Consider the following 27,599-nt stretch of genomic DNA (forward strand, 5'->3'; position numbering starts at 1 on the left):
CATATAGTAATTGTCCTTTTGTGACTAGCCTATTTCACTTTAGTATAATGTCCTCAAGGTTCAACCATGTTGTAGCAGAATTTCCTTTCTTTTTTTTTTTTTTTGAGAGGGAGTCTCGCTTTGTCGCCCAGGCTGGAGTGCAGTGGCACGATCTCGGTTCACTGCAACCTGCAACTCTCGGGTTCAAGTGATTCTCCTGCCTCAACTTCCCGAGTAGCTGGGATTACAGGCACGTGCCACCACGCTCGGCTAATTTTTGTGTTTTTTTTTTTTTTTTTTTTTTTTTTGGGAGGGAGTCTCACTCTGTCGCCCAGGCTGGAGTGCAGTGGCGCGATCTTGGCTCATTGCAAGCTCCGCCTCCCGGGTTTACGCCATTCTCCTGCCTCAGCCTCCCGAGTAGCTGGGACTACAGGGGCCCGCCCCCTCACCCGGCTAGTTTTTTTTTCGTATTTTTTAGTAGAGTCAGGGTTTCATCGTGTTAGCCAGGATGGTCTCGATCTCCTGACCTCATGATCCGCCCGTCTCGGCCTCCCAAAGTGCTGGGATTACAGGCTTGAGCCACCCCGCCTGGCCTCAGAATTTCCTTTCTTAAGCCTGAACAATATACCATTGTATGTGAATACCACATTTTATTCATGCCTTTATCAGTTGATGGACCTCTGTGTTGCTTTCACCTTTCAGCTATTGTGAATAATGTTGCAATGAGCATAGGCGTACAAATACCTGTTCTAAACCCTGCTTTCAATTCTTTTGGGTATAGAACCAGAAGTGGAATTCCTGGAGCATACAATTCTATCATTTTTAACTTCTTGAGGAATCATCACACTGTTTCCAAAGTGGCTGTATCATTTTACATTTCCACCAACAGTGCGTAAGGGTTCTGCTTTCTCCACATCCTCAACAATATTTGTTATTTTCCGGTTCTTTGCTAATAGCCATCCTAATGGGGGTGAGACGGTACCTCATTGTGGTTTTGATTTGCATTTCCGTAATGATTAATAACGCCGAGCACCTTTTCATGAGCTTATTAGCTCTAACTTTCTTTGGAGAAAGCTCTGTTCAGTCCTTTGCCTACCTTTTTTTTTTTTTTTTTTTTTTTTTTGAGATGGGGTCTTGCTCTGTCGCCCAGGCTGCAGTGCAGTGGCACGATCTCGCTCACCACAACCTCTGCCTTCCAGGTTCAAGCAATTCTCCCATTTCAGCCTCCTGAGTAGCTGGGAATACAGGCACCAACACTGTGCCTGGCTAATTGTTGTATTTTTAGTAGAGACAGGGTTTCACCATATTGGTCAGGCTGGTCTTGAACTCCTGACCTCGTGATCCACTTGCCTTGGCCTCTCAAAGTGCTGGGATTACAGGCATAAACCACTGCGCCCAGCCAATCCTTTGCCTATTTTGTTTGTTTGTTTGTTTTTTTGAGACGGAGTCTCGCTCTCACCCAGGCTGGAGTGCAGTGGCGCCATCTCGGCTCACTGCAAGCTCCACCTCCTGGGTTCATGCCATTCTCCTGCCTCAGCCTTCCGAGTAGCTGGGACCACAGGCGCCCGCCACCACGCCCGGCTATTTTTTTGTATTTTTTTTTTTTTTTTTTTTTTTGAGACAGAGTCTCGCTCTGTCACCCAGGCTGGAGTGCAGTGGCCAGATCTCAGCTCACTGCAAGCTCCGCCTCCCGGGTTCACGCCATTCTCCTGCCTCAGCCTCCCGAGTAGCTGGGACTACAGGCGCCTGCCACCTCGCCCGGCTAAGTTTTTGTATTTTTAGTAGAGGCGGGGTTTCACTGTGTTAGCCAGGATGGTCTCGATCTCCTGACCTCATGATCCGCCCGTCTCGGCCTCCCAAAGTGCTGGGATTACAGGCTTGAGCCACCGCGCCCGGCCATTTTTTTGTATTTTTAGTAGAGCTGGGGTTTCACCGGGATGGTCTCGATCTCCTGACCTCGTGATCCGCCCACCTTGGCCTCCCAAAGTGCTGGGATTACAGGCGTGAGCCACAGCGCCCGGCCTCCTTTGCCTATTTTTAAAAAAGGTTGTTTGGGAGTTTTTTTGATACTGAACTGTAGGAATTCTCTATATATTCTGGATGTTAACCCCTTATTAGATACATAATTCGCAAATATTTTCTCCCATTCTGTGGCTTCCCTTTTCACTGCGTTGATAATGTCCTTTGATGCACAAAAGTTTTAAATTTTGATATAATTTAATTTACCCATTTTTTTCTTTTCTTGCCTATGCTTTTGGTGTCATATCCAAGAAATAGTAATCATTGTCAAATCCAGTATCATGAAGCTTTTTGTCCTATGATTTTTCTAAGAGTCTTACAGTTTTAGTTCATTTAGGTCTTTGATCCATTTTGAGTTAATTTTTGTATTAAGAGTAAGGTAAGGTTCAACTTCATTTTTTGGACACGGATATCTAGTTTTCCCAACAACTTTTTTTTAAAGGTTTTTACCTTTGAGACAGGGTCTCATTCTGTTGCAGTGGCATGATCACGGCTCACTGCAGGCTCAACCTTCTGGGTTCAAGCCATCCTCTCACCTCAGACTCCTGAGTAGCGAGGACTGCAGACATACACCACCACACCTGGCTAATTTTTCTCTTTTTTTTGTAGAGAAGGGATCTCACCATGTTGCCCAGGCTGGTCTCAAACTCCTAGGCTCAAGTGATCCTCCCGCCTTGGCCTCCCATAATGCTGGGATTAGATGTGAGCCACTGCGTCTTGCGGCTTTTATTTTTAAAAGGTTGAAATAGAAGAATAAAATTTTTCGACACATGAAAATTTTATGAAACTTAAATTTCAGTCCATAAATAGTTTTTAGTGGAGCACAGCCATGCTCATTCGTTTATGTACCTGTGGCTGCTTCCACACCACAACAGCACAGCTAACAGCTGCAACAGAGGCTACATATCGTGCACAAAGCCTCCAAATTTACTACTAGACCCTTTACAGAAAACATTTGCCGACCCCTGCTCTAGACTGTCGAAAACCCTCATGCTCATTTTCTCAACCTGAAGATCTCTCTATCAAATCCCAACTTCAAAACCTTGTTTAGAAATCCATCTCTTCCATGAAGTTATCTTTCATTATCTCACCAATCTCTTGATCAATTTCATTAATCCCCAAAGCACAATTACACATAGAATTTCTTAGAGCTGATTCGTTACACTTTTTATAAGTGACTTTCTCCTTACTAAAGTTTCTGTAAGAACAAACTACAGCAGCTATATTTTATTTTATTTCTGTATTTCTGAGTATAGAGCTCTGATACAACGAACACTTTATTAATGTTTTTGAATGACTGGCTGCTCAGGGTCTTTCAGGTTATTGTACCTTTCATTGATGACTCAGGTCCGCTGGTTCTTTGAGAGCCATGAGCAGAGCTGTTGTTGGACACCACCACTGGCCCAGCACTCTGGCCCAGGGAAGGGATTGTGTTAAGGGTATTCACCAATTTGGCCACTTCATTGCTATTTTCACCTGTAACGCCAGGTCGCTTCACAGTGACAAAGCTGGCAATGCTCACTGCAGGTGGAGAGGGGAAGGAGGGAGCTACGGTGACCAAGTGATAATCATCTGTTCTCCACCCACCATCCCATCCTAGCTCTGCCATCTCCTCTTCCCAAGCCTTACCTAGCTTGGGATTCGTGGTCTGGTTTGACTGGCCAGGAGACTGAACAGCTAGTTGCCCCAGTGAGGTTGGCTGTGTGGCAGTGGGAGTGGTGGAAGTGCTGGGAGTGGACTTGGTCTGCTGGGACTGGGACTGTGGGACGGTGCTTCGAATGGTAAGAGTGGCCGGGATGACGGTGGTGAAGGTGTTGGTGGTGGGCCTCACAGGCATTGTGGAGCCTGGCCTCACAGGGGTCATCTGGGAGAACACTTGTGGAACTCCAACTGTCGGCTTAACAAACTGGGTACCTGGGGCTTTAAAAGAGAGATAAAGTACCAGATCTTGGTCAGTGAGCTCACCTATAAAACATTCTCCCTGCCTTTACTGGAAAGATTATTTCCCCAAACTGATGGATGATCATCAGAAGTTTCCAAGAGTAGTATAGATTCTAAAGACTAAGAAAGCACAAGGTGTCCATATTGACAAAATAAATTAGCCTGGGTAGCCTAAAAACATTTAGTTAAGACTCCCATCAACTCCTCCTGAAACACCTTACCACACTGCCTTTTTATTAATTCTAAGAATACAATTAGTAGCTCGACCTCGGTACTGGCAATATGGGTGTGTATAGGCCAAATGGCAAACCTGGTCCTGAAAAAAGAAATCAGTCTTTCTCAGAGTACTAAAGGAGTCTTCCGTCCTTTCCTATCAACTCAGAAGACAGACTATGTCATTCTACTAGGATGTCCCAAAGGAGAATGTCTACTGGCTCAACTGTAGACGATTCCACTGAGAAAAATAAAGAAATACCAGGGTAAGCTGGTCAAACTGAGGGCTAAAAACCCCTGTGGGCTATGAGAACAAAAAAATAAAACCTTAGGGAGAGAAGCTACAGAGGTACCCTTACAAATAGCTAAATTAAGATATTCTTTTTTGGTCTGAATTGTAGTAAACTTATACATGCTAAATAGAGCAATGGAAAATTCTAAGATTTTAAAAAATTATCCTTCTCAGAATCTTAAAAAACAAAAAAACTATCTAGCAGAATCTTAAAAAAAAACACAAAAAAACTATCTAGTCATTGACAGTATTTATCCATAAAGGGAATGGTCATTTGTTTATATCTAAAATCCATGCTATAAAATTAAAACAAAGTTTATAATCCCACCGTGCAAATGAGGAGATGTGTAAGGAATGAATTTGTGAGTTTGCATTAATAACATTTCTCCAGGATAACAAACTTAATAGCTGACTAAATACCAGTTACAGAAAAATGACTATAAACTCTGTTTTACTACTTCATGAAGGGTGGTGAAAAGCTAAACAGAAATAAATAAAACCACCACCCTGGCCAAACAGATTTTTAAAAATTGGGCTTAAATCATTAAGATTTTTATATTTTCTTTAAATATACTTACTAAATGACTTAGGATATGTAGAACAACAAAAACAAATCTTCTGGATGCCGGTTTACTCCAAATGGATAGACATTTTTCCTTACCTGGAACTAGTGTAATTGGTCTAACCGTTTGGCCTTGCTGTACGTTCAGCACAATCCCAACCTGATTCATTGCATTTTGTACAGGCCGGACATTCCTTACAGGAAATCCCTGTATTAAAAAGCAAAATGATCTTTAACATGGAGACCAACTAATACTAACAAACATTGCAGTATGACCTATATCCAAAAAAATTCCCATACTCTTACTTAATGGTTCTCTCTCTAGAATTATAGCTTTTAAACGACTGAGATGGAAAAGTTTAGGAAATTCTGGCAAACTTTTGAGTAACAAAATATCAAAACTAGAGAACAAGCTTTGGTACACATGAGCAAAAATGAAAACCTATTCCCTGACTTAAGAGAGCATCGGTTTAAAAAACCTCATCAACACATTGGCTCCCTGAAGTGCTAAATGAAGAGAAGCGGGGGTGGGGGAGCGGGGGGAAGAGCAATGTTCACTGGAGTGATTCAACATACCAACAATCCTAAGAAATTGTTCCCAAAGTCTACTTCAAAGGCCACAAACCTTTGGCAAATTCATAAGAATTTACAACTCAGGAAGCCACAGGCAGAGAAGCATTTGCCTTTAGAATCAGGCTTTCAGAATTAGGCTTTCAACTTCAATTCAACACATTATATATCAAATAAGTCATCTTCCTTGTCTCCCAAAGGTCTCCATGAACTCCACCAATTACATATATACATCTCCAAAAGTTAACTAACTCATCCCATGGGAAGAGGAGCAGTCCAAGCAAAGGGTGAAAAGCCGCAAGAGCCAAGCATTAAGGCTTCCTAATGCAAGCTTTCCCACTAATTTCTCTCTAGATTTTAATCAAATCACTTAATAAACTTCTAAGGGGTTTAAAGAAGATATTACCCAGCCATGCTATCTAAGCTGGGCTTTCCACAGTCAACATCAAATTGCAGAACAGTAAATGAGAAAGCCAGGTCAAGAGACAAGACTTAAACACTTCTAATGATGCCAAAGACCCTAAGTCAGAGCTTTCAGAGGTTCATAGTCTTTCTCTCCTCTAGCAACCTTGGAATTCAGAGTCCTACTCACCTGTGTAGTGATAAATATTGGTTGTGAGGCCACAGGGGAACTAGTCACATGATTGGCATTCTGCATGACCTGAACAGGCCTCAATACCGGTTGAGTAACCATTGTGCCCAGACCTGGGGCTGGATTCTGGGTCAGGATGAGTGGCTGTCCACCTTGCTGGACCAAAGGATTGCCAGCTAAAGGGCAAAGGAAGAAAAAAAAAAAAAAGGAACGTTAGAAACAATGTTAAACCCACTTTATTTTATTTTATCTGATTTACTTTACTTTATTTTATCTGATACAGGGTCTCACTCTGTCACCCACGCTGGAGTGCAGTGGCACAGTCATGGCTCACTGCAGCCTCAACTTCCTGGGCTCAGGCGATTCTTCCACTTCAGCCTCCCAAGTACAAATCCATATTTTATTAGAAACAGAAATGGTGTCCTATATGCCAAAATATTCAAGACTGCCACTCATCTCAGGTTTAATGTGACCAAATTCACCAAAAAATTAAGCTTCACCCAAATCTACAACTAACAGAAAAACAGATGGGTAGGGGAGGTTCACTAACACTTTACCCATATGTCTTAACAGGGGATGAAAGACACATTAGAGTTCTATGTGGCTAGTACCCTGACTCTCATGATTTAAGTGACCACATATAATCTCCTCCACCAAAGCAGCAGAATAAAATATGTTAAGTCTTTTTTCCATATTTTAACTAGGTAAAGCCTGTTTTATTAGAATATAATTTGTTAGCTAATCCCCCTTAATTTTTTAAAAAGAATATTCATCAACAAACATTAATTCAGCAAGTACACAGAATCTAAAGAATGGTTTCTCTTCCTAGTGAGTTAAATCTGAGAAATGCAAGATTCTTTAAGCAATCACTGGGAACCCAGAGACTGACAGGCTACCTACTGTAGCCTTTCTCTTTATGTCATCAGGGCTGATAAACAGAAGACCTGGACAAAAACTAACCCACACCAAGTAAAAATGACATGATTTCAGAAGATAATGATTCATTCATGAATAAATATTAATAAACTGGGCTATTTATTATTGAAATATCTTAAATTCCTTTCATTTGCGAGACAATTTTATAAATATTTTTAAGTTCCCTATTGCATGACATTTGGTGAAAAAGCCAATACTAAGTTTCCTGATTTACAAAGAATACTCAAAACCAGATAGAAAATTTCAGAGCACCAATATACCTAAGCTAAAGAGTCAAGCAGGCCAGGCATGGTGGCTCACGCCTGTAATCTCAGCACTTTGGGAGGCCAAGGCAGGCAATCACTTGAGGTCAGGAGCTCAAGACCAGCCTGGCCAACATGGCAAAACTCCGTCTCTACTAAAAATTAGCCAGGCATGGTGGCATATACCTGTAATTCCATCTACTTGGGAAGCTGAGGCAGGAGAATTGCTTGAACCAGGGAGGCGGAGGTTGCAGTGAGCCAACATAGTGCCACTGCACTCCAGCCTGGGCGACAGAGCAAGGCTTTGTTTCAAAACAACAACAACAAGAAGAAACAAAAAACCAAAGAGTCAAGCAAAATATGGCCTCAACTTCTTACCCAAAATCACCAGAATGGGATGGGCCCCTCTGAAATGTATGTTCTACCTGGCAGGTTATATTACCACAGTTAACTACAAAGCTAGACCACCAAAGGAATAGGCATGTAGGTGGCTACTAATGGGCCAACAGTGGCTTATCTCATACTCTCTCAGAAACTGAGAGCTCATCAGTAGACTAGACCCTCAGTTACTGAGCCAGAAGACTAGTGATTGTAGAGGCAGATAGATAAATAAAACAGAAAATTCCAGCAAGTTCTATCCATGTTAAACTATACTGGCAAGTTATCGATGGTGGGTTTTTTAATTTTTTAAATGTTTTATTATGGAGAAGTCAAAACATACATAAAAAGAGAACACTACAGTGAACCCCGACGTAACCACCACCCTGCTTCAATAATTATCAATGTATGGCAAGTCTTATTTCTTCTATACCTTCTACATACTTAATAGTTCCCATATCACTTTAAAACAAGTTCTAGATCATATCATCTATAAGTATTTCAAAATGTACCGCCTACATAAGAACTTCAAAAAAAGATAAAAGAATCATACCAACATAACTCCTGAACATTATAATAATTATTCAATATCAAATACCCAGTCAAAATTCAAATTTACTTGTTTGTATTTTTTAAAGAATTTGTCTGAATCCAGTTACAAAACGTTTGCAAAGTGCAACTGATGAACATAAGTCAAGTCTTTTAATCTACAGGTTCCCCAACCATCTGTTTCTATCCTTTTGAAATTTATGGTTGAAAAATACTGACTAAGCAAAAGTCTATATTTTCTAGTCATTATTTTAACTGCTAGGACAAAAGAAAATAAATTATCTCTTATTTATCCTAATTCTAAAAATTCTTAAGGTAATTACTAGCTGAACATCCCAATTAAATACAAGAAGGGAAAGATGGAGGCTTTTTTCATTTCTGTGAAATCAATCAGCATTAGCAAGTCTCTTAAAGACAGACGAGGTTTCTACCAAACCTGTAAATACCATTATAAAGAATTTTAACAGCATTTTCTGCAAATATTTTCTCTTGTATCAGAGTCAAGTTTAAATTTTGGTGGATTGTTAGAATTTTTCCAAAAAGGCCGGGCAAGGTGGCTCACACCTGTAATCCCAGCACTTTGGGAGGATGAGGTGGGTGGATCACCTGAGGTCAGGAGTTTGAGACCAGCCTGACCAACATGGAGAAACCCTGTCTCTACTAAAAATAACAAAATTAGCCAGGAGTAGTGGCGCATGCCTGTAATCCCAGCTACTCAGGAGGCTGAGGCAGGAGAATTGCTTGAACCTTGGAGGCAGAGGTTGCGTTGAGCCGAGATTGCGCCACTGCACTCCAGTCTGAGCAATAAGAGTGAAACTCCATCTCAAAAAAAAAAAAAAAAGAAAAAAAAGAAATTTTCCAAAAATATGGTACAACGAAAAAGTGGTTTTCTAAGACCAGATTAGATTCACAATACAATGGAAAGCAAAAGCCAGTCTATGGAAAGTCACACTGGGTAAATTATACTTATTTAGAAGCATTTTAATGATTTCTGCAATCTTATTAAATCTTTGCTCAAAGGAATTCTGCCAATTCAAGTGTCTTACAAGGTTCTATTTCCAGAGGATGAAACAGGCTATCAGAATTCTGGTGCTTTAAAAAAAAAAAAAAAAAAAAAAAAAAAAGCCTTTAAAAGGATTATCCAGCCTAGAGCAGTGGTAAGCACCTGTAGTCCAGCTATTCGAGAGACTGAAGCAGGTGGAACACTTGAGCCCAGGAGTTTTGAGTCCGGCCTGGACAACACAGTGAGACTCCCATCTCAAAAACAAAACAAGGCCAGGCGTGGTGGCTCACACCTACAATGTCAGCACTTCGGGAGGCCAAGGCAGGCGGATCACTTGAGGTCAAGAGTTTGTGACCAGCCTGGCCATCATGGTGAAACCCCATCTCTACTAAAAATACAAAAGTTAGTTGGGCATGGTGGCACATGCCTGTAATCCCAGCTACTTGAGTGACTGAGGCATGGCAATTGCTTGAACCCAGGCGGTGGAGGCTTCAGTGAGCCAAGATTGTGCCATTGCACTCCAATCTGGGCAACAGTGTGAGTCTCAGTCTCAAAAATAAAAAATGAAAAATAGCCAGGCGTGGTGGTGTGCACCTGTAGTCCCAGCTACTTGGGGGGCCGAGGTGGGAGGATCGTTTGATACTGGGAGTTGGAGGGTGCAATGAGCCAGCCATGTTTGTGCCACTACTGTACTCCAGCCTGGGTGACAAAGTGAGACCCTATCTCGAACAAAACAAAGAAAACCTAACAAACAAATGAAACAAAACAATCCACCTCGCTGACAATGAATTCCAAGAGTTTTCTTCTGTACTTCAGACGTCATATGGTATCAAGCACATTATTTTTTGAGATGGAGTCTCACTCTGTCACCAGGCTGGAGTGCAGTGGCGCGATCTCAGCTCACTGTAAGCTCCATCTCCCGGGTTCAAACGATTCCCCTGCCTCAGCCTCCCGAGTAGCTGGGACTACAGGCTCAGCTAATTTTTTGTATTTTAGTAGAGATGGGGTTTCACCATGTTGGCCAGGATGGTCTCAATCTCCTCACCTTGTGATCTGCCTGCCTTGCACATTATTAATTTAAAAAAAAAAAAAAAAAAAAATCAAAGAATTATGCAACTAACTTTCTCTCTCTAAGTTTGCTCTCTCTTGATTTTTTTCCTTCTTTTTTTTTCTTCACAAGGAGTTTTGCTCTGTCACCCAGGCTGGAATGGTGCAATCTCAGCTCCCTGCAACCTCTGCCTCCCAGGTTCAAAGGATTCTCCTGCCTCAGCTTCCCTAATAGCTGGGATTGCAGGCATGTGCCACCACACCTGGCTAATTTTGTATGTCTAGCTTCTTTCTCAGCATTATGTTTTCAAGGTTCATCTATGTTATAGAATGTATCAGTATTTCATTCCTTTTTATGGGCCAATAATATTCCATTGTGTATACATACATTTTGTTTATCCATTAATTGATGGACACAGGTTGTTTTTACTTTTAGCTATAACAAATGATACTGCTATGAATATTAGTGCACAAGTTTTTATGTGAACATACATTTTCCATTCTCTTGGGTATACAGCTAGGAGTAGAACTGCTGGGTCATATGGTAACTCTATGTGTAACTTTTCGAGGGCCAAGTGAGGTGGCTCATATCTGTAATCTTAGCACCTTGGGAGGCCAAGACAGGCAGATTACTTGAGGTCAGGAGTTTGAGACCAGCCTAGCCAACATGGTGACATACTGTCTCTGCTAAAAATACAAAAGTTAGCCGGGTGTGGTGGCAGGCACCTGTAGTCCCAGCTACTCCGGAGACTGAGGCATGAGAATCGTTTCAACTTGGGAGGCAGAGGCTGCAGTGAGCTGAGATGGCGCCACTGTACTCCAGCCTGGGTAACAAAGCAGGCTGGTGTGCAGACTCCGTCTCAAAAAAAAAAAAGTAATATATGCCACAAACACCTTCCAGTTTGTGGTTTGTCTTCTCAGGGGTTTTTTTTTTTTAATCACATCTTTTTTTTTTTTTTTTTTTTTTTTGAGACGGAGTCTTGCTGTGTCCCCCAGGCTGGAGTGCAATGGCGCGATCTCGGCTCACTGCAAGCTCCGCCTCCCGGGATCCCGCCATTCTCCTGCCTCAGCCTCCTGAGTAGCTGGGACTACAGGCGCCCGCCATCGCGCCCGACTAATTTTTTTGTATTTTTAGTAGAGACGGGGTTTCACCGTGTTAGCCAGGATGGTCTCGATCTCCTGACCTTGTGATCCGCCCGCCTCGGCCTCCCAAAGTGCTGGGATTACAGGCGTGAGCCACCGCGCCCGGCTTTTTAAATCACATCTTTAATGTAGTTCTATTTATCAATTTTACCCTTTATGGTTAGCTCTGTTTTTGTATTTGGTTTAAGAAATCTTTCTCTCTTCTGAGATCACACATTTTTTATTTTATTTTAAATTTCTAAACTTTCTAAAGCACACTAAGTGAAACAATACTGAATTGTTTAAAAGTTATTCTCATTTGCTGGCTGGGAGCAGTGTCTCACGCCTGTAATTCCAAAACTTTGGGAAGCCATGGTGGGTGGATCACTTGAGGTCAGGAAATTAGAGACAAGCCTAGCCAACATAGTGAAACCCCGTCTCTACTAAAAATACAGAAATTAGCCGAGCATGGTGGCGCATGCCTATAATCCCAGCTACTAGGGTGGGTGAGGCATGAGAATCGCTTGAACCTGGAAGACGGCGGTTGCAGTGAGTCGAGATTGTGCCACTGTACTCCAGCCTGGGTGATGGAGTGAGACTCTGTCTCAAAAAAAACAAATGTTATTCTTATTTGCTATGTTACTAATGTAGTAAGCAGATAATACACCAATACAATTAAACTGAAGGCTTAAAGGGAAACTGGGTTGTAAGAGGCAATATTTCTCATTCGCTTTATTCTGAAGCCATATCCTTAAAGTTGGACTAGCATTTCAAGAGTTCCTAGGCTGGGCGCGGTGGCTCACGCCTGCAATCCCAGCACTTTGGAAGGCCGAGGTGGGCAAATTACCTGAGGTCAGGAGTTCGAGATCAGCCTGGTCAACACTGTGAAATCCCATCTCTACTAAAAACACAAAAAACTTAGCTAGGCATGGTGGCGCATGCCTGTAATCACAGCTATTCAGGAGGCTGAGGCAAGAGAATTACTTGAACCCAGGAAGTGGAGGTTGCAGTGGGCCGAGATCACGCCACTGTACTCCAGCCTGAGTGACAAAGGGAGACTCCGTCTCAAGAAAACAAAAAACAAGAGTATCTGATGAAAAAAGTTACAGAACTGTATGTATTTTTTATATAGATATATAAAGTGAGATAAATTAGACAACTGCAATTAATTTAGGCTTATCTATGGATGAATTTTTTTTGGAATATACAAGACTGTGGTTACCAGTCTATACCCACTGTCTTCTTTTTTTCATGAACATGGGTTATGGGTTAACATTTTAATATAAACATTAGAGGCTTTTAAAGTAAATAAAGTCAATTTATATTTTTTAAAAAAAATTAGTACACTGGCCATAGGCAGGCTCAAGAATCAAGGGTACATTTAAGGAGTCAAGGAGACCAGGTCATCTCAGCATGTCATACGATGCTCAGCTGGCCTGGCACGGTGGCTCACTCACACCTGTAATCCCAGCACTTTGGGAGGCCGAGGAGGGAGGACCGCTTGAGCTTGGGAGTTTGAGACCAGCCCAGGCAACATGGTGAAACCCTGTCTCTACAAAAATTATAAAAGTTAGCCAGGCATGGTGGCATGTGCCTGTAGTCCTAGCTACTTGCAGGGCTGAGGTGGGAGGACTGCTGAGCCAGGGAGGCTGAGGCTGCAGTGAGCTGTGTTCACGCCACTGCACTCCAGCCTGGGTGACAAAGCAAGATCCCGTTTCGGTGGGGGGTGGTGAGAAAAAGATACACAGCCATCTCAGTATGGGCCTTGGAACCCTGGGATCAAAGAAAAGGTTAGGTAAGCTGGTTGCTAACAGAACTTTAACAGTTTAAGAGACACACAGGACTAGTCCTGTGGGTCATCAGAACTTATAAACATTAGTGTCACTGAAGCTGGTATACAACTCCCCCACTGCTAAATTTGACTGGCTTAAAAAAAAAAAAAGAAATACACAGGAAAGCAATATAATACAGTAGAAATCCCGAAAGCTTTGAAGTCCAGAGAATTCAAATCCAGTTTAGTTACTTAGCAACCATTAATACTTATAACTAAAGCAAATTATTTAGATGCTCTAGGCCTCAGTTTCCACATCTATAAAATAATAGAAATCTTTACATAAATGGTTCCCATCTTTATATACACAACGGTCCCCATTTATAAGGTTTTTAGAAGTCTAAAGATTTCCCATAAAATAATCATATTTTCAGTACCTAAATACTGAAAGTCTTTGGAAATCATGGAGGTTTTAAAGTTTGATAATACCTAAAGTTGGTAACAACATGGGGAAAGAGCTATTGGTGGGCACTTATTTAGAGCAACCTATTAGGGTAACTTGACAACATCTATCAAATTATAAACACCTGATCCAGCAAATCTCACCTCTAAGACTTTATTTACATCGCAGATATGTTTTACACAGCGGGCAAAGACACATGCCTGAGAACGTTCACCACAGCATCATTTGTAATCACAAAGGATGGCGACCCTAACAAATGTTCCACAATAGGGGAATGCATATATAAATGGTTATATCCCCAAATTAAAAACCATACACTCTTGTAACAGCAATATAAACTGATAAAACATTTCTAGATGGCCAATCCAGGAATAATACTGATCACAATTCTTAAAAACTGTGATGACCTTTGAGCCAACAGTTTGTTTCAGAAATATATTTGCAGAACTAATTAACGATGCGAGAAAAGATGCAGAGATAGGAATGCTCACTGAAGCTCCTTAAAATGGCAATATACCCTCTTACAACCCATTGTTAATAAGTTAATCAAATAATGGGAAATACAGTCATCAAAAATGTTATAGATGACTATTTATTAAAATAAGATACTATTAAGGGGAAAAGGCAGGCAGAGTAATGTACAACTTGTATAATCTTTTTTTGTAAAAAGAAAATCACCACATATAACATACAGATGTATATAAAAATAAATATTGTACAGAATAAAAGTAACCACCAGTTATCTCCAGGTGGTGGGATTATGGTTAAACATTTTTTTTCTTCCTTTTGAATTTTTTTTTACTTTATAGTTTTTCTACAAAGCATATATTATTTCCGTAGTACTAAAGCTGTTTCGGTTTTAAAGGAAATAAAATAATTAAAAAATAAAGTCCTTTGCAGCAATGCAATGACTCTATGAAAGTGCCTACTTCAGTTATGAATCTTGAGATATAACTGGTCAACTCATCTTCGGAGTGTAGAAACAGACATCAGAAATTAAATAGAAACGAGTACTACATAGCCTTTCTAGTAAAAAAACAAAAACAAAACACTAAAAACGCTAGTCTTTCACCATTTCTTTCATGTAGACAACAACCCTATCCTATCTTCCACACTCAGGAACCAATAAGCAAATGAATCTGCCAGAGAAAATACAGACCTGCCCTGGGAAAATTCTTACCAAACTAATGGAATTTTTGTAATTAAAGAAACAAAAACAACCAACCAAACAAACAAAAAAAGCCCCAGATCTCTTTAACAGTTAGGAATTTTGGGTTGACATTTTCTCTCCTAGAAATTATCAGTAGCAAGAATCTACTGCTCTCTCACTTGAAACACCAGTATCGAGTCAGCACTAACTTAGAAGGAATAGCACCATCTACAGAAATCACTTCCATATCAGAGAATCATTACTAAATTCATTTTCCAACTAGTAGAACCACATCTATACCTAACTAAACAGGTATGGCTGCCCCTGAGACCTTTTTTATTCTTTCACCCCTCTAGCCCAGGATTATTATTTCCCAATAATCCCACTTACCATTGTTGTTGGCAATTAGTGTGACAAGAGTCTTCTTTGTACTGTCGCTGTTCTGTGCCCCGCTGCTACTAACGGTGGTGGATGTAGAGAGGTGCCCAGCAACAGAAGCATGGGCAGCGATGGGCACTGGAGCCGAGACTGGCTGCTGGCTCACAGAAACTGTGGGGAAGGGGAGGCACAGTCACTTGGAGACAGGGACAGATGACACTAAAGGATACTGCTCTAATCTTCCCTTTCCATCTTGTTGTGGATCTCTATAGCCAAAAAGTTTCCTGTTTCATAAATCCAACTGTTCATGTGATTTCTCCTCCTACTTAACCCTTAGTCCACCATTTAAACACAATCCCTTCTTCTTTGTCTCACATCTCCTGGTTAATTAAGTTACATCACTGAGCCCACTGAACTGGGATTTTAATACTTTGCTTACATAACACTAGCAAACCTCTACGACTCAAAGGTTTATTATTACCACTAGTGGTATTCATAACCATGCACATTAAGCCATCCAAAAAGACCTTGAACTGTGCCCTATTTCAGCCTAAACCAATGCCATCTTCAGGTCTCAAGACAGGAAAGATAAAAATAAAGAGCAACTGGTACAATTTAGGGGAGCAAAAGAACTACCACCCATTTTCTGAATTCAGGGCAATCTAGAATTTGACTCAGCAGTATCACCTTTATGAAAGAAAAGCTAACAAGCCTAAATTTGTAAACTGTCCATGAAGGCAGACACAAGGCAATTTCTACTCTGCTCACAAAGGAAACCAAGTTCAAGTAAAACAAAACAAAACAAAAAAGACTATGGGAACCTATTTTTGACTGGGTACATAAATGAGCACTGACACACACACACCACCACTTTGAATTCTTGTTCATACATCTTTTAGTAAGAAGACTGCTAGATATTTGATAAACACTGGTTAATCCAACCTTCCAATGTTTTCGATGAAATAAATATATAATTTCTAGCTATATGGATGAGGAAACTGAGGTTTTCACAGACTACAGCATGGGAAAAAAGGTAGCACCAGTGAGTGCCACAATGAGGTCTCCCTGGATTCTTAAAAGTCCTTTTTCATCTCACACTTTGTTAACCAAAATACCATTCAATTTAATTAATTTAAATCATCTAAGATCAGAAGAGCTTTTGTTACCTGTGGTAGTTTTATCCACTGAATTATAATCTTCAACTACAGAGTCCTCAATGACATCACTGATTTTCTGCCATGGCTCCAACTCCTCCTCCTCACATTCCATGAACAGGTCGGTGTCTGCCATGCTACAAGAAAAATATTCAAATAAGATATGGGCCTAAGAATAGGAGATACTGCTTTATACCAAATATGAAATCAGAACTTTGACTCCATTGGCAACCTACCTCCTTGGGCTGCTTTATCATACGCTGCTCTAGCCTTTCTCCATTACCAAGGGTTCAGAATTACAACTTTTATTCTTGAATATTAGAATCCATTGCACAGCAAATTATTTAATAATTAGGGCTACAGGCCAGGCATGGTGGCTCTGCCTGTAATCCCAGCACTTTGGGAAGCCGAGGCAGGTGGATCACCTGAGGCTAGGAGTTACAGAACCAGTCTGGCCAACATGGCAAAACCCTGTCTCTATTCAAAATACAAAAATTAGCCAGGTGTGGCAGTGCGCGCCTGTAATTCCAGCTACTTGGGAGGCTGAGGCATGAGGATCGTTTGAATCCAGGAGGCGGACGTTGCAGGGAGTCGAGATCACAGCACTGCACTCCAGCCTGGGGGATGGAGTGAGACTCTATCTCAAAAAAAAAAAAAAAAAAAAAAAAAAAATTAGGATTATAAAAGTTTAGGCCAGGCACAGTGGCTCATGCTTGTAATCCCAGCATCTTGGGAGGCTGAGGCGGCTGGATCACGGGGTCAGGAGTTCAAGACCAGCCTGGCCAAGATGGTGAAGCCCCATCTCGACTAAAAATATAAAAATTAGCCGGGCGTGCTGGCAGTCGCCTGTAATCCCAGCTACTTGGGAGGCTGAGGCAGGAGAACTGCTTGAACCCCGGGCGGCAGAAGTTGCAATGAGCCAAGATCGCACCACTGCACTCCAGCCTGGGCAATAGAGACTCCGTCTCAAAAACAACAACAACAACAACAACAACAACGACAAAAAGTTTAATGTGTAACACCCAGGGCCAGGGTCAGGATGAGGACAGTGAGGTGAGTCAAGCAAGTGCAGGATCGGATTCAGTCTTTATTTAAAATCGATATTTTGTTCAGTATGGACTGTTCTGCATTAACACTGATCTTTTAAAAATGATGCATTAAAATGCATTTATTATGATTACTGAACCTCTCTGTACTCCTTTAAATTTTGCACCTAAGATGAGAACCTCACTTGTCATACTCTAGTCCCAGTCCTACTACTACCTTGTACATCTAGTCTAGGAAATTCTGGAGGCTATTCCACTGTGATTTTGGAGTCAATCCTTAATTTGAAAACACTGCCTAAATTACATGTTCCTTTAAAAAATTAAAGTCTGAGCCGGGTGCAGTCGCTCAAGCCTGTAATTCCAGCACTTTGGGAGGCCGAGGTGGGCGGATCACCTGAGGTTCGGAGTTTGAGACCAGCCTGACCATCATGGAGAAACCCTGCCTCTACTAAAAATATAAAATTAGCCGGGAATGGTGGCGCATGCCTGTAATCCCAGCTACTCAGGACGCTGAGGTTAGAGAATCACTTGAACATGGGAAGTGGAGGTTGCAATGAGCCACAATTCATGCCATAGCACTCCAGCCTGGGCAACAAGAGCGAAACTCCATCTCAAAAAAAAAATAAAAATAAATAAATAAAGTCTGTATCTCTGCAATGCAAACAAAGAGTTATTGCTATTCGACCCTCCAGTAACAGTTTACTAAGGGTCAGTTTCCTTGTGCTGGAACGCGAATACTATTGCTGTTCGAAGTTCAAATACAGCCTTTACTGCAAAAGCTCTAAGTGTCCTTAGAGTCTTAGTAATTCTGCTGCTACATCCATAAGCGAAAACCAAAACCAACCAACCAACCTAACCATTCTGTTTACTGGTTAGGGCCATAAAACTTGACAGTAGCAGTTTGCAAAATGCCCAACAGATGGCATTGTTTCCCTTGAAAATTAAAAATATCTTGCAATGCCCCAGTGATTTAGCTATAGCCAGGGGGAGTTTGAGTTTTAATGAGTAGAGTGTTTAACTGGATTCTAACTGGTCTTTCATCTTCTATTTTAATTATTTCTGTCTTTCTAACCATGAAGCGGGTGAGGAAAGAAAAAGATCTAAGAGATCAACTTAAATTCTCTTATTTTCAGGCTTAATTATATGAAGACAATACTAGCCAGAAACTGAATTAAAAAGAAATCAAATCCATATCATAGGTATTCTTTGAGACAAAGACAACACATGCCTTTGTTTTCCAGTCTAATTCCACTACAAAATATATTTTAAACAATTTTTTCCTTAAATACTTACTTTTATTCCATTGTTCTTTGCTGTGTAACCTTCTGACAGCTTAGAGTCAACAGATAATTAATGCACAAATATCCAACACCCAGCAGAATGAATATAAACTGTGGATAATAACCTCTGCCGATGTTTTTCAAGGACCTACTTTTGTCCTGACCAGTTACAAGCAAACTCTCCACACATATGAAAAACTTTGTTTTGGAAAATGAAGAGCTATCAGAATACAAATTGTGGTTTTCAATGTCATGCCTGTGGTTATTTTAGTAGCATATCCAAAAGGGTGTACTTTTATCTTAAGTATTCATAATACCTTAAGAGTTTCAGTTCTTTATTTGATAAAGCAATGAATTACAATAAGAATATTGAAATTTCTTGGCCAGGCGCGGTGGCTCAAGCCTGTAATCCCAGCACTTTGGGAGGCCGAGACGGGTGGATCACGAGGTCAGGAGATCGAGACCATCCTGGCTAACATGGTGAAACCCCCGTCTCTACTAAAAAATACAAAAAAAAAAACTAGCCGGGCGATGTGGCAGACGCCTGTAGTCCCAGCTACTCGGGAGGCTGAGGCAGGAGAATGGCATGAACCCGGGAGGCGGAGCTTGCAGTGAGCTGAGATCCGGCCACTGCACTCCAGCCTGGGCGACAGAGCGAGACTCTGTCTCAAAAAAAAAAAAAAAAAAAAGAATATTGAAATTTCTTCCATTTGACCTTGAGAGAAACGGAAAGAACTCCAGCTTGGGTAACATAGCAAGACTCCATCTCTACAAAATTTTTTAAAAAATTAGCCAGGTGTGCGGCACACACCAGTGGTCCCAGCTACTTGGGAGGACGAGGTAGGAGGATCGCTTGAGGCCAGGAGTTCGAGGTTACAGTGAGCTCAAGGTTACAGTAACTGCAGTGGTGCCATTGTACTCCAGCCTAGGCTGGAGAGCTGGAGAGCAATACCCCATCCCTACAAAATAAAAAAATGAAAAATAAATGGAATAACCAAAAAGGGTAGATCTGAAAAGATGGCAAAGAAAGATGTTTATGTCCTAACTACTTTTTAATCAAGTGAAAAAAATATCTCTTCTCCTTAGGTATGAGTACTGCCAAGATATCCAATGTAAATTAAAAGACTCAAAATGAAAAGAAAATCCAACTTGGCCGGACACGGTGGCTCACACATGTAATCTCAACAATTTGGGATGCTGAGAAGCGTGCATCATTTGATGTCAGGAGTTCCAGACCAGCCTGGCCAACATGGTGAACTGAAACCCCACCTCTACTAAAAATACAAAAAGTAGCCGGACATGGTGGCACATGCCTGTAATCCCAGCAACTTGGGAAGCTGAGGCAGGAGAATCGCTTGAACCCAGGAGGCAGAGGTTGCAGTGAGCCAAGATCGCGCCACTGCACTCAAGCCTGGGCGACAGAAGCCAGACTCCGTCTCAAAAAAAAAAAAAAGAAAAGAAAAAAAGGAAATCCAACTTATGGGGAAATATTTTTCATGTTTTTTTTTTTAACAACACAGAAGATGGAGTTAGTTAATAAGGTTTGTCAACTCAGAAAATATTAGGTCTGCTGACTGAACATATTTCACAAATGTACAAAGCATCTCTGAAGACACTGAAGCCAAGTTTTTCAAAACTGTCCTTGATTCTGACCTATACTCTGGTATCTCAGGATGTGATCAATTCCTTTCACTTTCAACATCTATAACTCAGGGTCAAAAACATGATACAACAGAGACATAGCAACCTAATGTAAATACTTAGCAAACCAAAAATAGAAAACGCAAATTTAGATCCTTCTTCTAGTTTTCTAGTTATTAAAAGGAAACCTTTACTAACATAATAAAATGCAGTATTTAATATTTCTACCAAGATTCTCAGGGAACACCACCATTCTCTGTGGTCTTTCAAGTGATCCATGGCATACAATCTCCTTTCAACATTTTTTTTTTTTTAAAGCCCCGATCAGGGCAAGGACAGCCTTTTCAACCAGTTTTGAACAAAGTAGACAGGAATTACTAAATATGCAGTGTTAACATGTACATCCAGATTCTGAAAATGGGCCCCCCACCAAAAAAAAATGTATCTTCCCAAACTATTATTCCACACATTTAACCTCTTTCTATACCAAATCTTTCCCATAAAGGAAAAAACAAAACAAAACAAAACACAATGCATTTATTCCTCCTCTTCCCTAATTTCTTGCTATGAAGGACTGGATACTTACCACACTAAAAAAAAATTACGTTGAAATGTAATCCTTAATTAAGGGGCAGTTTAATTGCTCATTTTTTATTTCAAAACTACCAAATAGAAATGCGAATTTCAGGTATTAAAGGCCAGCCCATGGTGAATACAGTGCTATATCAAGAAGAAAACGGCCAGGCGCGGTGGCTCATGCCTGTAATTCCAACACTTTGGGAGGCCGAGGCAGGGGCATCACCTGAGGTCAAGAGTTCGAGACTAGCCTGGCCAACACAGTGAAACCCTATCTCTACTAAAAATACAAAAATTAGCCAGGTGTGGTGGCACAAGCCTGTAATCCCAGCTACTCAGGAGGCTGAGGTAGGAGAATCGCTTGAACCTGTGAGGAGGAGGTTGCAGAGAGCTGAGATTGTGCCACTGCACTCTAGCCTGGGCGACAGAGCGAGACTCCATCTCAAAAAAAAAAAAAGGAAAACTTGGATTGGCAGTAAATTTGGGACTCATACTGCAACCAAGTGAAGAGGCAAATTTTCATACTACAACTATGAGTCTCCGAATCAATATTGTAGTGGTTCCTTTTCTGCTATTTTTAATGAGATACAAATTTTAATTGAATACAAAAGTTTACTCAGATATGTATCTGTCACTCAGTTTCAAAAACTATCAACTCAGAATGGATTCCTTCATTTATGCCCCCACTTCTCCATATTATTTTGAAGCAAATCTCTAAAATATCATATTCACAAATATTTTGGTATGTAGCTCTGAAAGATAAGGACTTTAAAAGATTATAGTTTAGAAAAATTGTATGGCCGGGTGTGGTGGCTCAAGCCTGTAATCCCAGCACTTTGGGAGCCTAAGAGGGGTGGATCACATGAGGCAAGGAATTTGAGATCAGCCAGGCTAACACAGTGAAACCCTGTCTCTACTAAAAATATAAAAATTAGCCAGGTCTGTAATCCCAGCTACTCAGGAGGCTGAGACAGGAGAACTGCTTGAACCCAGGAGGCGGAGGTTGCAGTGAACTGAGATTGCGCCACTGCACTCCAGCTTGAACAGCAGAGCAAGACTCCATCTTAAAAACAAAAATATTGTATTACTTACATGCCTAAAAAATTGATAATCCCTTAATATCAAATATCTAGTCACCATCCAAATTTCTTTTTTCTTTTTTTTTTTTTTTGTGAGATGCGGTCTCATCCAGGCTGGAGTACAGTGGCACGATCTCAGCTCACTGCAACCTCCGCCTCCCAGGCTCAAGCAATCCTCCCACCTCAACCTCTTGAGTAGCTCTAGGGACACAGAGCTAACTAACTTTTGGGATAGCCAAGAGCCACCATGTCTGGCTAATTTTTTGTATTTTTTTGTAGAGAGGGGGTCTTACCATGTTGCCCAGGCTGGTCTCAAACTCCTAGACTCAAGCAACCCACCTGCCTCAGATTCCCAAAGTGCTGGGATTACAGGGATAAGCCACTGTGCCCAGCCTTTGATGTGTTTTGATCCATGCAGTTACCTTTACAGATACTCATTGTGTCCTATTTTGGCCAGTGGGAACGTCTTCAGTTGGCTGCTGAGTCCTTCTGACACACCCTAGTATCGTTTGATAAAATCTTTGCTGATAGTCAAGATGTTTCAGCTCATCTCATACATTTCCTGTCTCAGACCTAGAACCAGCCATTTCTTCAAGGAATGATACTGGTGGGGAATGAGTTTCCAAGACCACAATAAAAGGCTAGGGTCCTTCTTGCTCATTTTAAATAAAAAATTACCTCCATATGAATCCCCAACTATTAGTTATCTTCAACTTTGCTCTTATATCATCTGATGGAAAAATTTCACATCCACAAATACATTTCTTAGAAACTTAAAAAAAATTCTTTCTCCTGAAATTTTTACTTGAAATGTTTCAGTCTTATATTTATTAAACTACTCATTATTTCCCCTCTTATGCTATCCTGACTATGTATTCCCTGAACAAGATACTTAGATCATTGGGAGAATTTATATGTAGTTAAGAAATTCTGGCCGGGTGTGGTGGCTCACACCTGTAATCCTAGCACTCTGGGAGGCCGAGGCGAGAGGATCACCTGAGTTCAGGAGTTTGAGACAGGCTTGCGCAACATAGAGACATCTTGTCTCTATTAAAATTTTAAAAAACTTATTTTAAAAAGATAAATTTTAAGAAGAATATAATCAAATGATCAAAGATTAACAAAGAGGACACATTTAGTTTAATCAAGCCTTTTAGCAAGTAACTTTTCAAGACTATCTTTTCTTTGCCTATAATCCCACCACTTCAGGAGTCTGAGGTGGGAGAACTGCTCAAGCCCTAATTGTTTGAGCCCAGAGGTTCGAGACTAGCCTGGGCAACTTGGTGAAATCCCATCTTTACAAAAAATAGAAAAACTAGCAGGGTGTTGGTGGCATGCACCTCTGTAGTCCCAGCTACTCAACAGGCTGAGGTGGGAGAATCTCTTGAGTCCGGGAGGTGGAGACTGAAGTGAGCTGTGTTTGAGCCACTGCACTCCAACCTGGGCAACAGAGCAAGACCCTGTTCTCAAAAACAGACAAGCAAACAAAACACACAAGCAAACAAACAAAATTATCTTTCCTTGAACAAAGGATATAGACAGATCATGTCAAACATTTCACACAAAATTCTCAACTATTCCTAAGCTAACAGAGATCTTTTTCAAGCAAATGAATGCAGGGGGCAGCAGACAGGGAAAACAGAGATTTAGATACAGCAGAAAGCCTACACCTTTACTTTCAAAACAAGAGCTCATTTCTAACCTTCAATAAAATTCCCAGTAGTGCTGAAAGAGTTCATCATATTCCAGCGTTCTCCAACATATATCAGGCACAGCCCAAGCTACGCACTACATCTGCAGAAGGGATTCATTCAACAGCTGTACCTAGCTTACATAAAGGGAAACCTAGTTCACAAAAGACATAAATAAATAATTAAGGACTCTTCATAGGTGACAGTGAATTTTATCAGAGGTCAAGTTTGCCCCCCAGAGGGCATTTGGCAATGTCTAGACATTTTTGGTAGTCACAATCAGGGTGGGGGTGAGGAGAGGTGTTACTGACCTATCTAGTGGGTAGTGGCCAGGAGTGCTACAAAACATCCTACAATGTACAGGATAGCCTGGAGAGTATCTGTCCCTAAATGTCAATAATGCCAAGACTGAAAATCACTGATCAAACTGAATACATATTCTGAAAACGAGGGCAATTAAAAAAAAAATCATCCCACATTCTATACATAAAGAACTATCATTTCTTTTTAAAAATATTTGTCCTCTCAGGCCAGGCATGGTGGCTCACGCCTGTAATCCCAGCACTTTGGTAGGCCGAGGTGGGCAGATCACGAGGTCAGGAGATCAAGACCATCCTGGCCAACACAGGGAAACCCCATCTCTATTAAAAATACAAAAAATTAGCCAGGCATGGTGGCGGGCACCTGTAATCCCCCCTAATCGGGAGGCTGAGGCAGGACAATCGCGTGAACCTGGGAAGTGGAGCTTGCAGATTGCGCCACTGCACTCCAGCCCGGGCAACAGTGCGAGACTCCATCTCAAAAACTCTGCAACAGAGCAGAACAAGGTTCTTATGAATTATTCAAATGGTTATATCATATATGTTAAAAATTTTTAATAAAACCCATATATACCTAGTCTGCTTCATCCTATAATTACCTACCTGTGAAACTTGATTTTTTTTTTTTTGAGATGGAGTCTTGCTCTGTTGCCCAGGTTGGAGTGCAGTGGCATGATCTCGATTCACAGCAACCTCCGTCTAATGGGTACAAGTAATTCTCCTGTTTCAGCCTCCCAAGTAGCTGGGACTACAGGTGCCTGCCACCAGGGCTGGCTAGTTTTTGTATTTTTAGTAGAGACGGGTTTTCACCATATTGGCCAGGCTGGTCTCGAACTCCTGACCTCAGGTGATCCACACGCCTCGGCCTCCCCAAAGTGCTGGGATTACAGGCATGAGCCACTGCACTCAGCCAGAAACTTGATTTTATCTTCATATTCATCTGACAACTTTTAGGCCACTCTTGTTCTTACTCAAGTACATATTTTCTCCTAATAAAACAAGAGCATCATGATGTTCACCCTGTAAAATTATGGTTTTATGATTGTTTGCCACTATCCATATTGGCTGGTGAATAATTTTTGTGAAAATAATTTTCAGGTTCTTTTGTCTAATCCCCAGTTTTAAGTTTAAATTTAAATTTTTTTTTTTTTTTGAAACAGGATCTTTGTTGCCTGGGCTGTAGTGCAGTGGCGCGATCTCAACTCACTGCAGCCTTGACCTCCTGGGCTCAAGCAATCCTCCTGTCTCGGCCTCCCAAGTAGCTGGGACTACAGGAATGTGCTACCATGCCTGGCTAATTTTTGTATTTTCTATAGAGTTTTGTCATATTGCCCAGGCTGCTCTTGAACTTCTGGACTCAAGGGATCTGCTTGTCTTGGCCTCCCAAAGTGCTGGGTTTTACAGGCATGAGCAATCGCGCCCAGCCTTCCCAGTTCTAAATTTTTTCGTGTTGTGGCCCCTTAACAATTCCTCTACAGGTTACTTTTGCTACATATAAACTCTTCTTGCTTCTTCAACTTCCAAATCATTTTTGCAGAGAGCAGTGAATCAAAGTGACAAAATGGAAACCTATTTCTATGTTCTTCCTTAAAAATCTTATGTATGGTTGAACTTAAAAGTTACAGTAGCTCTGTATCTCAAAAGCCAGAGGTTATGATCCTAATATGTTTAAATAGAAAAACATCAGCTAAGCCTGGTGCAGTGGCTCATGCCTATAATCCCAGCACTTTGGGAGGCCGAGGTGGGTGGATCACTTGAGGTCAGGAGTTCGAAACCAGCCTGGCCAACATGGTGAAACCCCATCTCTATTGAAAAAAAAAAAAAGGCCGGGCGAGGTGGCTCAAGCCTGTAATCCCAGCACTTTGGGAGGCCGAGACGGGCGGATCACGAGGTCAGGAGATCGAGACCATCCTGGCTAACACGGTGAAACCCCGTCTCTACTAAAAATACAAAAACTTAGCCAGGCGAGGTGGCAGGCGCCTGTAGTCCCAGCTACTCGGGAGGCTGAGGCAGGAGAATGGCGTGAACCTGGGAGGCGGAGCTTGCAGTGAGCTGAGATCCGGCCACTGCACTCCAGCCTGGGTGACAGAGCGAGACTCCGTCTCAAAAAAAAAAAAAAAAAAAAAAAAAAAAAAAATTAGCCAGGTGTGGTGGCACATGCCTGTAATCCCAGCTACTCGGGAGACTGAGGCAGGAGAGTCACTTGAACCTGGAGGTGGAGGTTGTGGTGAGCCAAGATCGCACCACTGTACTCCAACCTGGGCAACAGAGCGAGACTCTGTCTCAAAGGAAACAAAAGAAAAACATTAGCCAACAAACTACTGACTAATAATTCACATTAGTTATCAGTTGTTTTGTTTATGGCATCTTTTGGCAAACAAATAAACAAGAAAAGCCAAAAACAATGTATGAAGTATTACTGACAATAATATTTAACCTGAATCAAATCAATGATTTATTTATTCTAATTAATTTTATTTTTTAAATTTTTTGAGAAGGAGTTTCACTCTTGTTGCCCAGGCTAGAGTGCAATGGTGATCTCAGCTCACTGCAACCTTCACCTCCTGGGTTCAAGCGATTCTCTTGCCTCAGCCTCCCAAGGAACTGTAATTACAGGCATGTGTCACCATGCCTGGTTTATTATGTATTTTTAGTAGAGATGGGGTTTCATCATGTTGGTTGGGCTGGTCTTGAACTCCTGACCTCAGGTGATCCACCTGCCTCAGCCTCCCAAAGTGCTGGGATTACAGGTGTGAGGCACCACACCCAGCTCAAATCCATTATTTAAATTTAACTTTCCATTTACAAGAAATACAGCAATAAAAGAACAAATTAAGTATCACCACAAACAAATAATGAGATAAATCCAGAAGGCGGGACATTCTAGAAGGAAATAATCGAATGCAGAATATGGAACATTCTATAAAACTAATATAGTCTCCTCAAAAAGGTCGATGTTCAGCTGGGCGCTAACATTGACACCCAGCCACCATGTTGGTCAGGCTGGTCTTCAACTCCTGACCTCGCGATCCACCGGCCTTGGATTCCCAAAGTGCTTCGATTACAGTTGCGAGTCACCATGCCCAGCCTCTTTCCCCTTTTCACATGCGTGAAATTTTCTTAATAAAAACTGAGGTGGGGTAGGAGGGGGTGGAACTACCTACTCATATCTTAGCTGTGGTATTTTGTACTGCTACATTCTGCCATATCTCTTTGGTATCTACTAAATAACTGGTAGCCTTGTTGGCTGAATTTCTTGATTTATTCCTACGATCAATTTTCACATAACTTGTATATATACATTTCTCTTTTTTTATTTTTATGCAGGCATTTTCACTTAATATACGTTTCTTAAGACACAGAAAAATAGTTAAATAAGAAATAACTAATTAAGGTGGATTATGTAGGCTACCAAGGAGGTACATTACTTTCTTCTATTAATCCATTATTTGACATCTTGGTAACCTAGGTGGTTTCTCTATTTTGTAGTAATTGTAACATGATTTTTGTGCACTCAATAGGTTTTACTTAACACTGCAGGCTCACACAGAACCATTAGCAATACTCAGTCTCTTGTCTCATCCTTCAATCCATAATATGGGAGT

At 41.2% G+C, this 27,599-nt stretch overlaps 1 protein-coding gene across 8 annotated transcripts in view; it reads right to left on the bottom strand.

The window, feature by feature from the left end:
• The window catches only part of POGZ (pogo transposable element derived with ZNF domain), a 56,077-nt gene that overhangs the window by 22,754 nt on the left and 5,724 nt on the right, over window positions 1-27,599 (bottom strand). For 2 of the 8 annotated variants that reach the window (XM_050749479.1, XM_050749462.1), the window contains exons 2-7: window positions 16,374-16,498; window positions 15,220-15,378; window positions 6,169-6,344; window positions 5,106-5,214; window positions 3,628-3,918; window positions 3,328-3,546 (exon numbers count right to left, since the gene is read on the bottom strand). In XM_050749479.1, the coding sequence (XP_050605436.1) occupies window positions 3,328-3,546; window positions 3,628-3,918; window positions 5,106-5,214; window positions 6,169-6,344; window positions 15,220-15,378; window positions 16,374-16,497 (1,078 nt within the window). In that variant the 5' untranslated portion in view covers window position 16,498. Of the gene's footprint in view, window positions 1-3,327; window positions 3,547-3,627; window positions 3,919-5,105; window positions 5,215-6,168; window positions 6,345-15,219; window positions 15,379-16,373; window positions 16,499-16,597; window positions 18,679-18,700; window positions 25,807-27,599 lie in introns of those variants that run through there. The other 6 variants (XM_050749504.1, XM_050749513.1, XM_050749486.1 and 3 more) reach the window with 5 other exon arrangements.

Source organism: Macaca thibetana, chromosome 1 (genome assembly GCF_024542745.1).
Source record: "Macaca thibetana thibetana isolate TM-01 chromosome 1, ASM2454274v1, whole genome shotgun sequence".
Classification (NCBI taxonomy): domain Eukaryota; kingdom Metazoa; phylum Chordata; class Mammalia; order Primates; family Cercopithecidae; genus Macaca; species Macaca thibetana.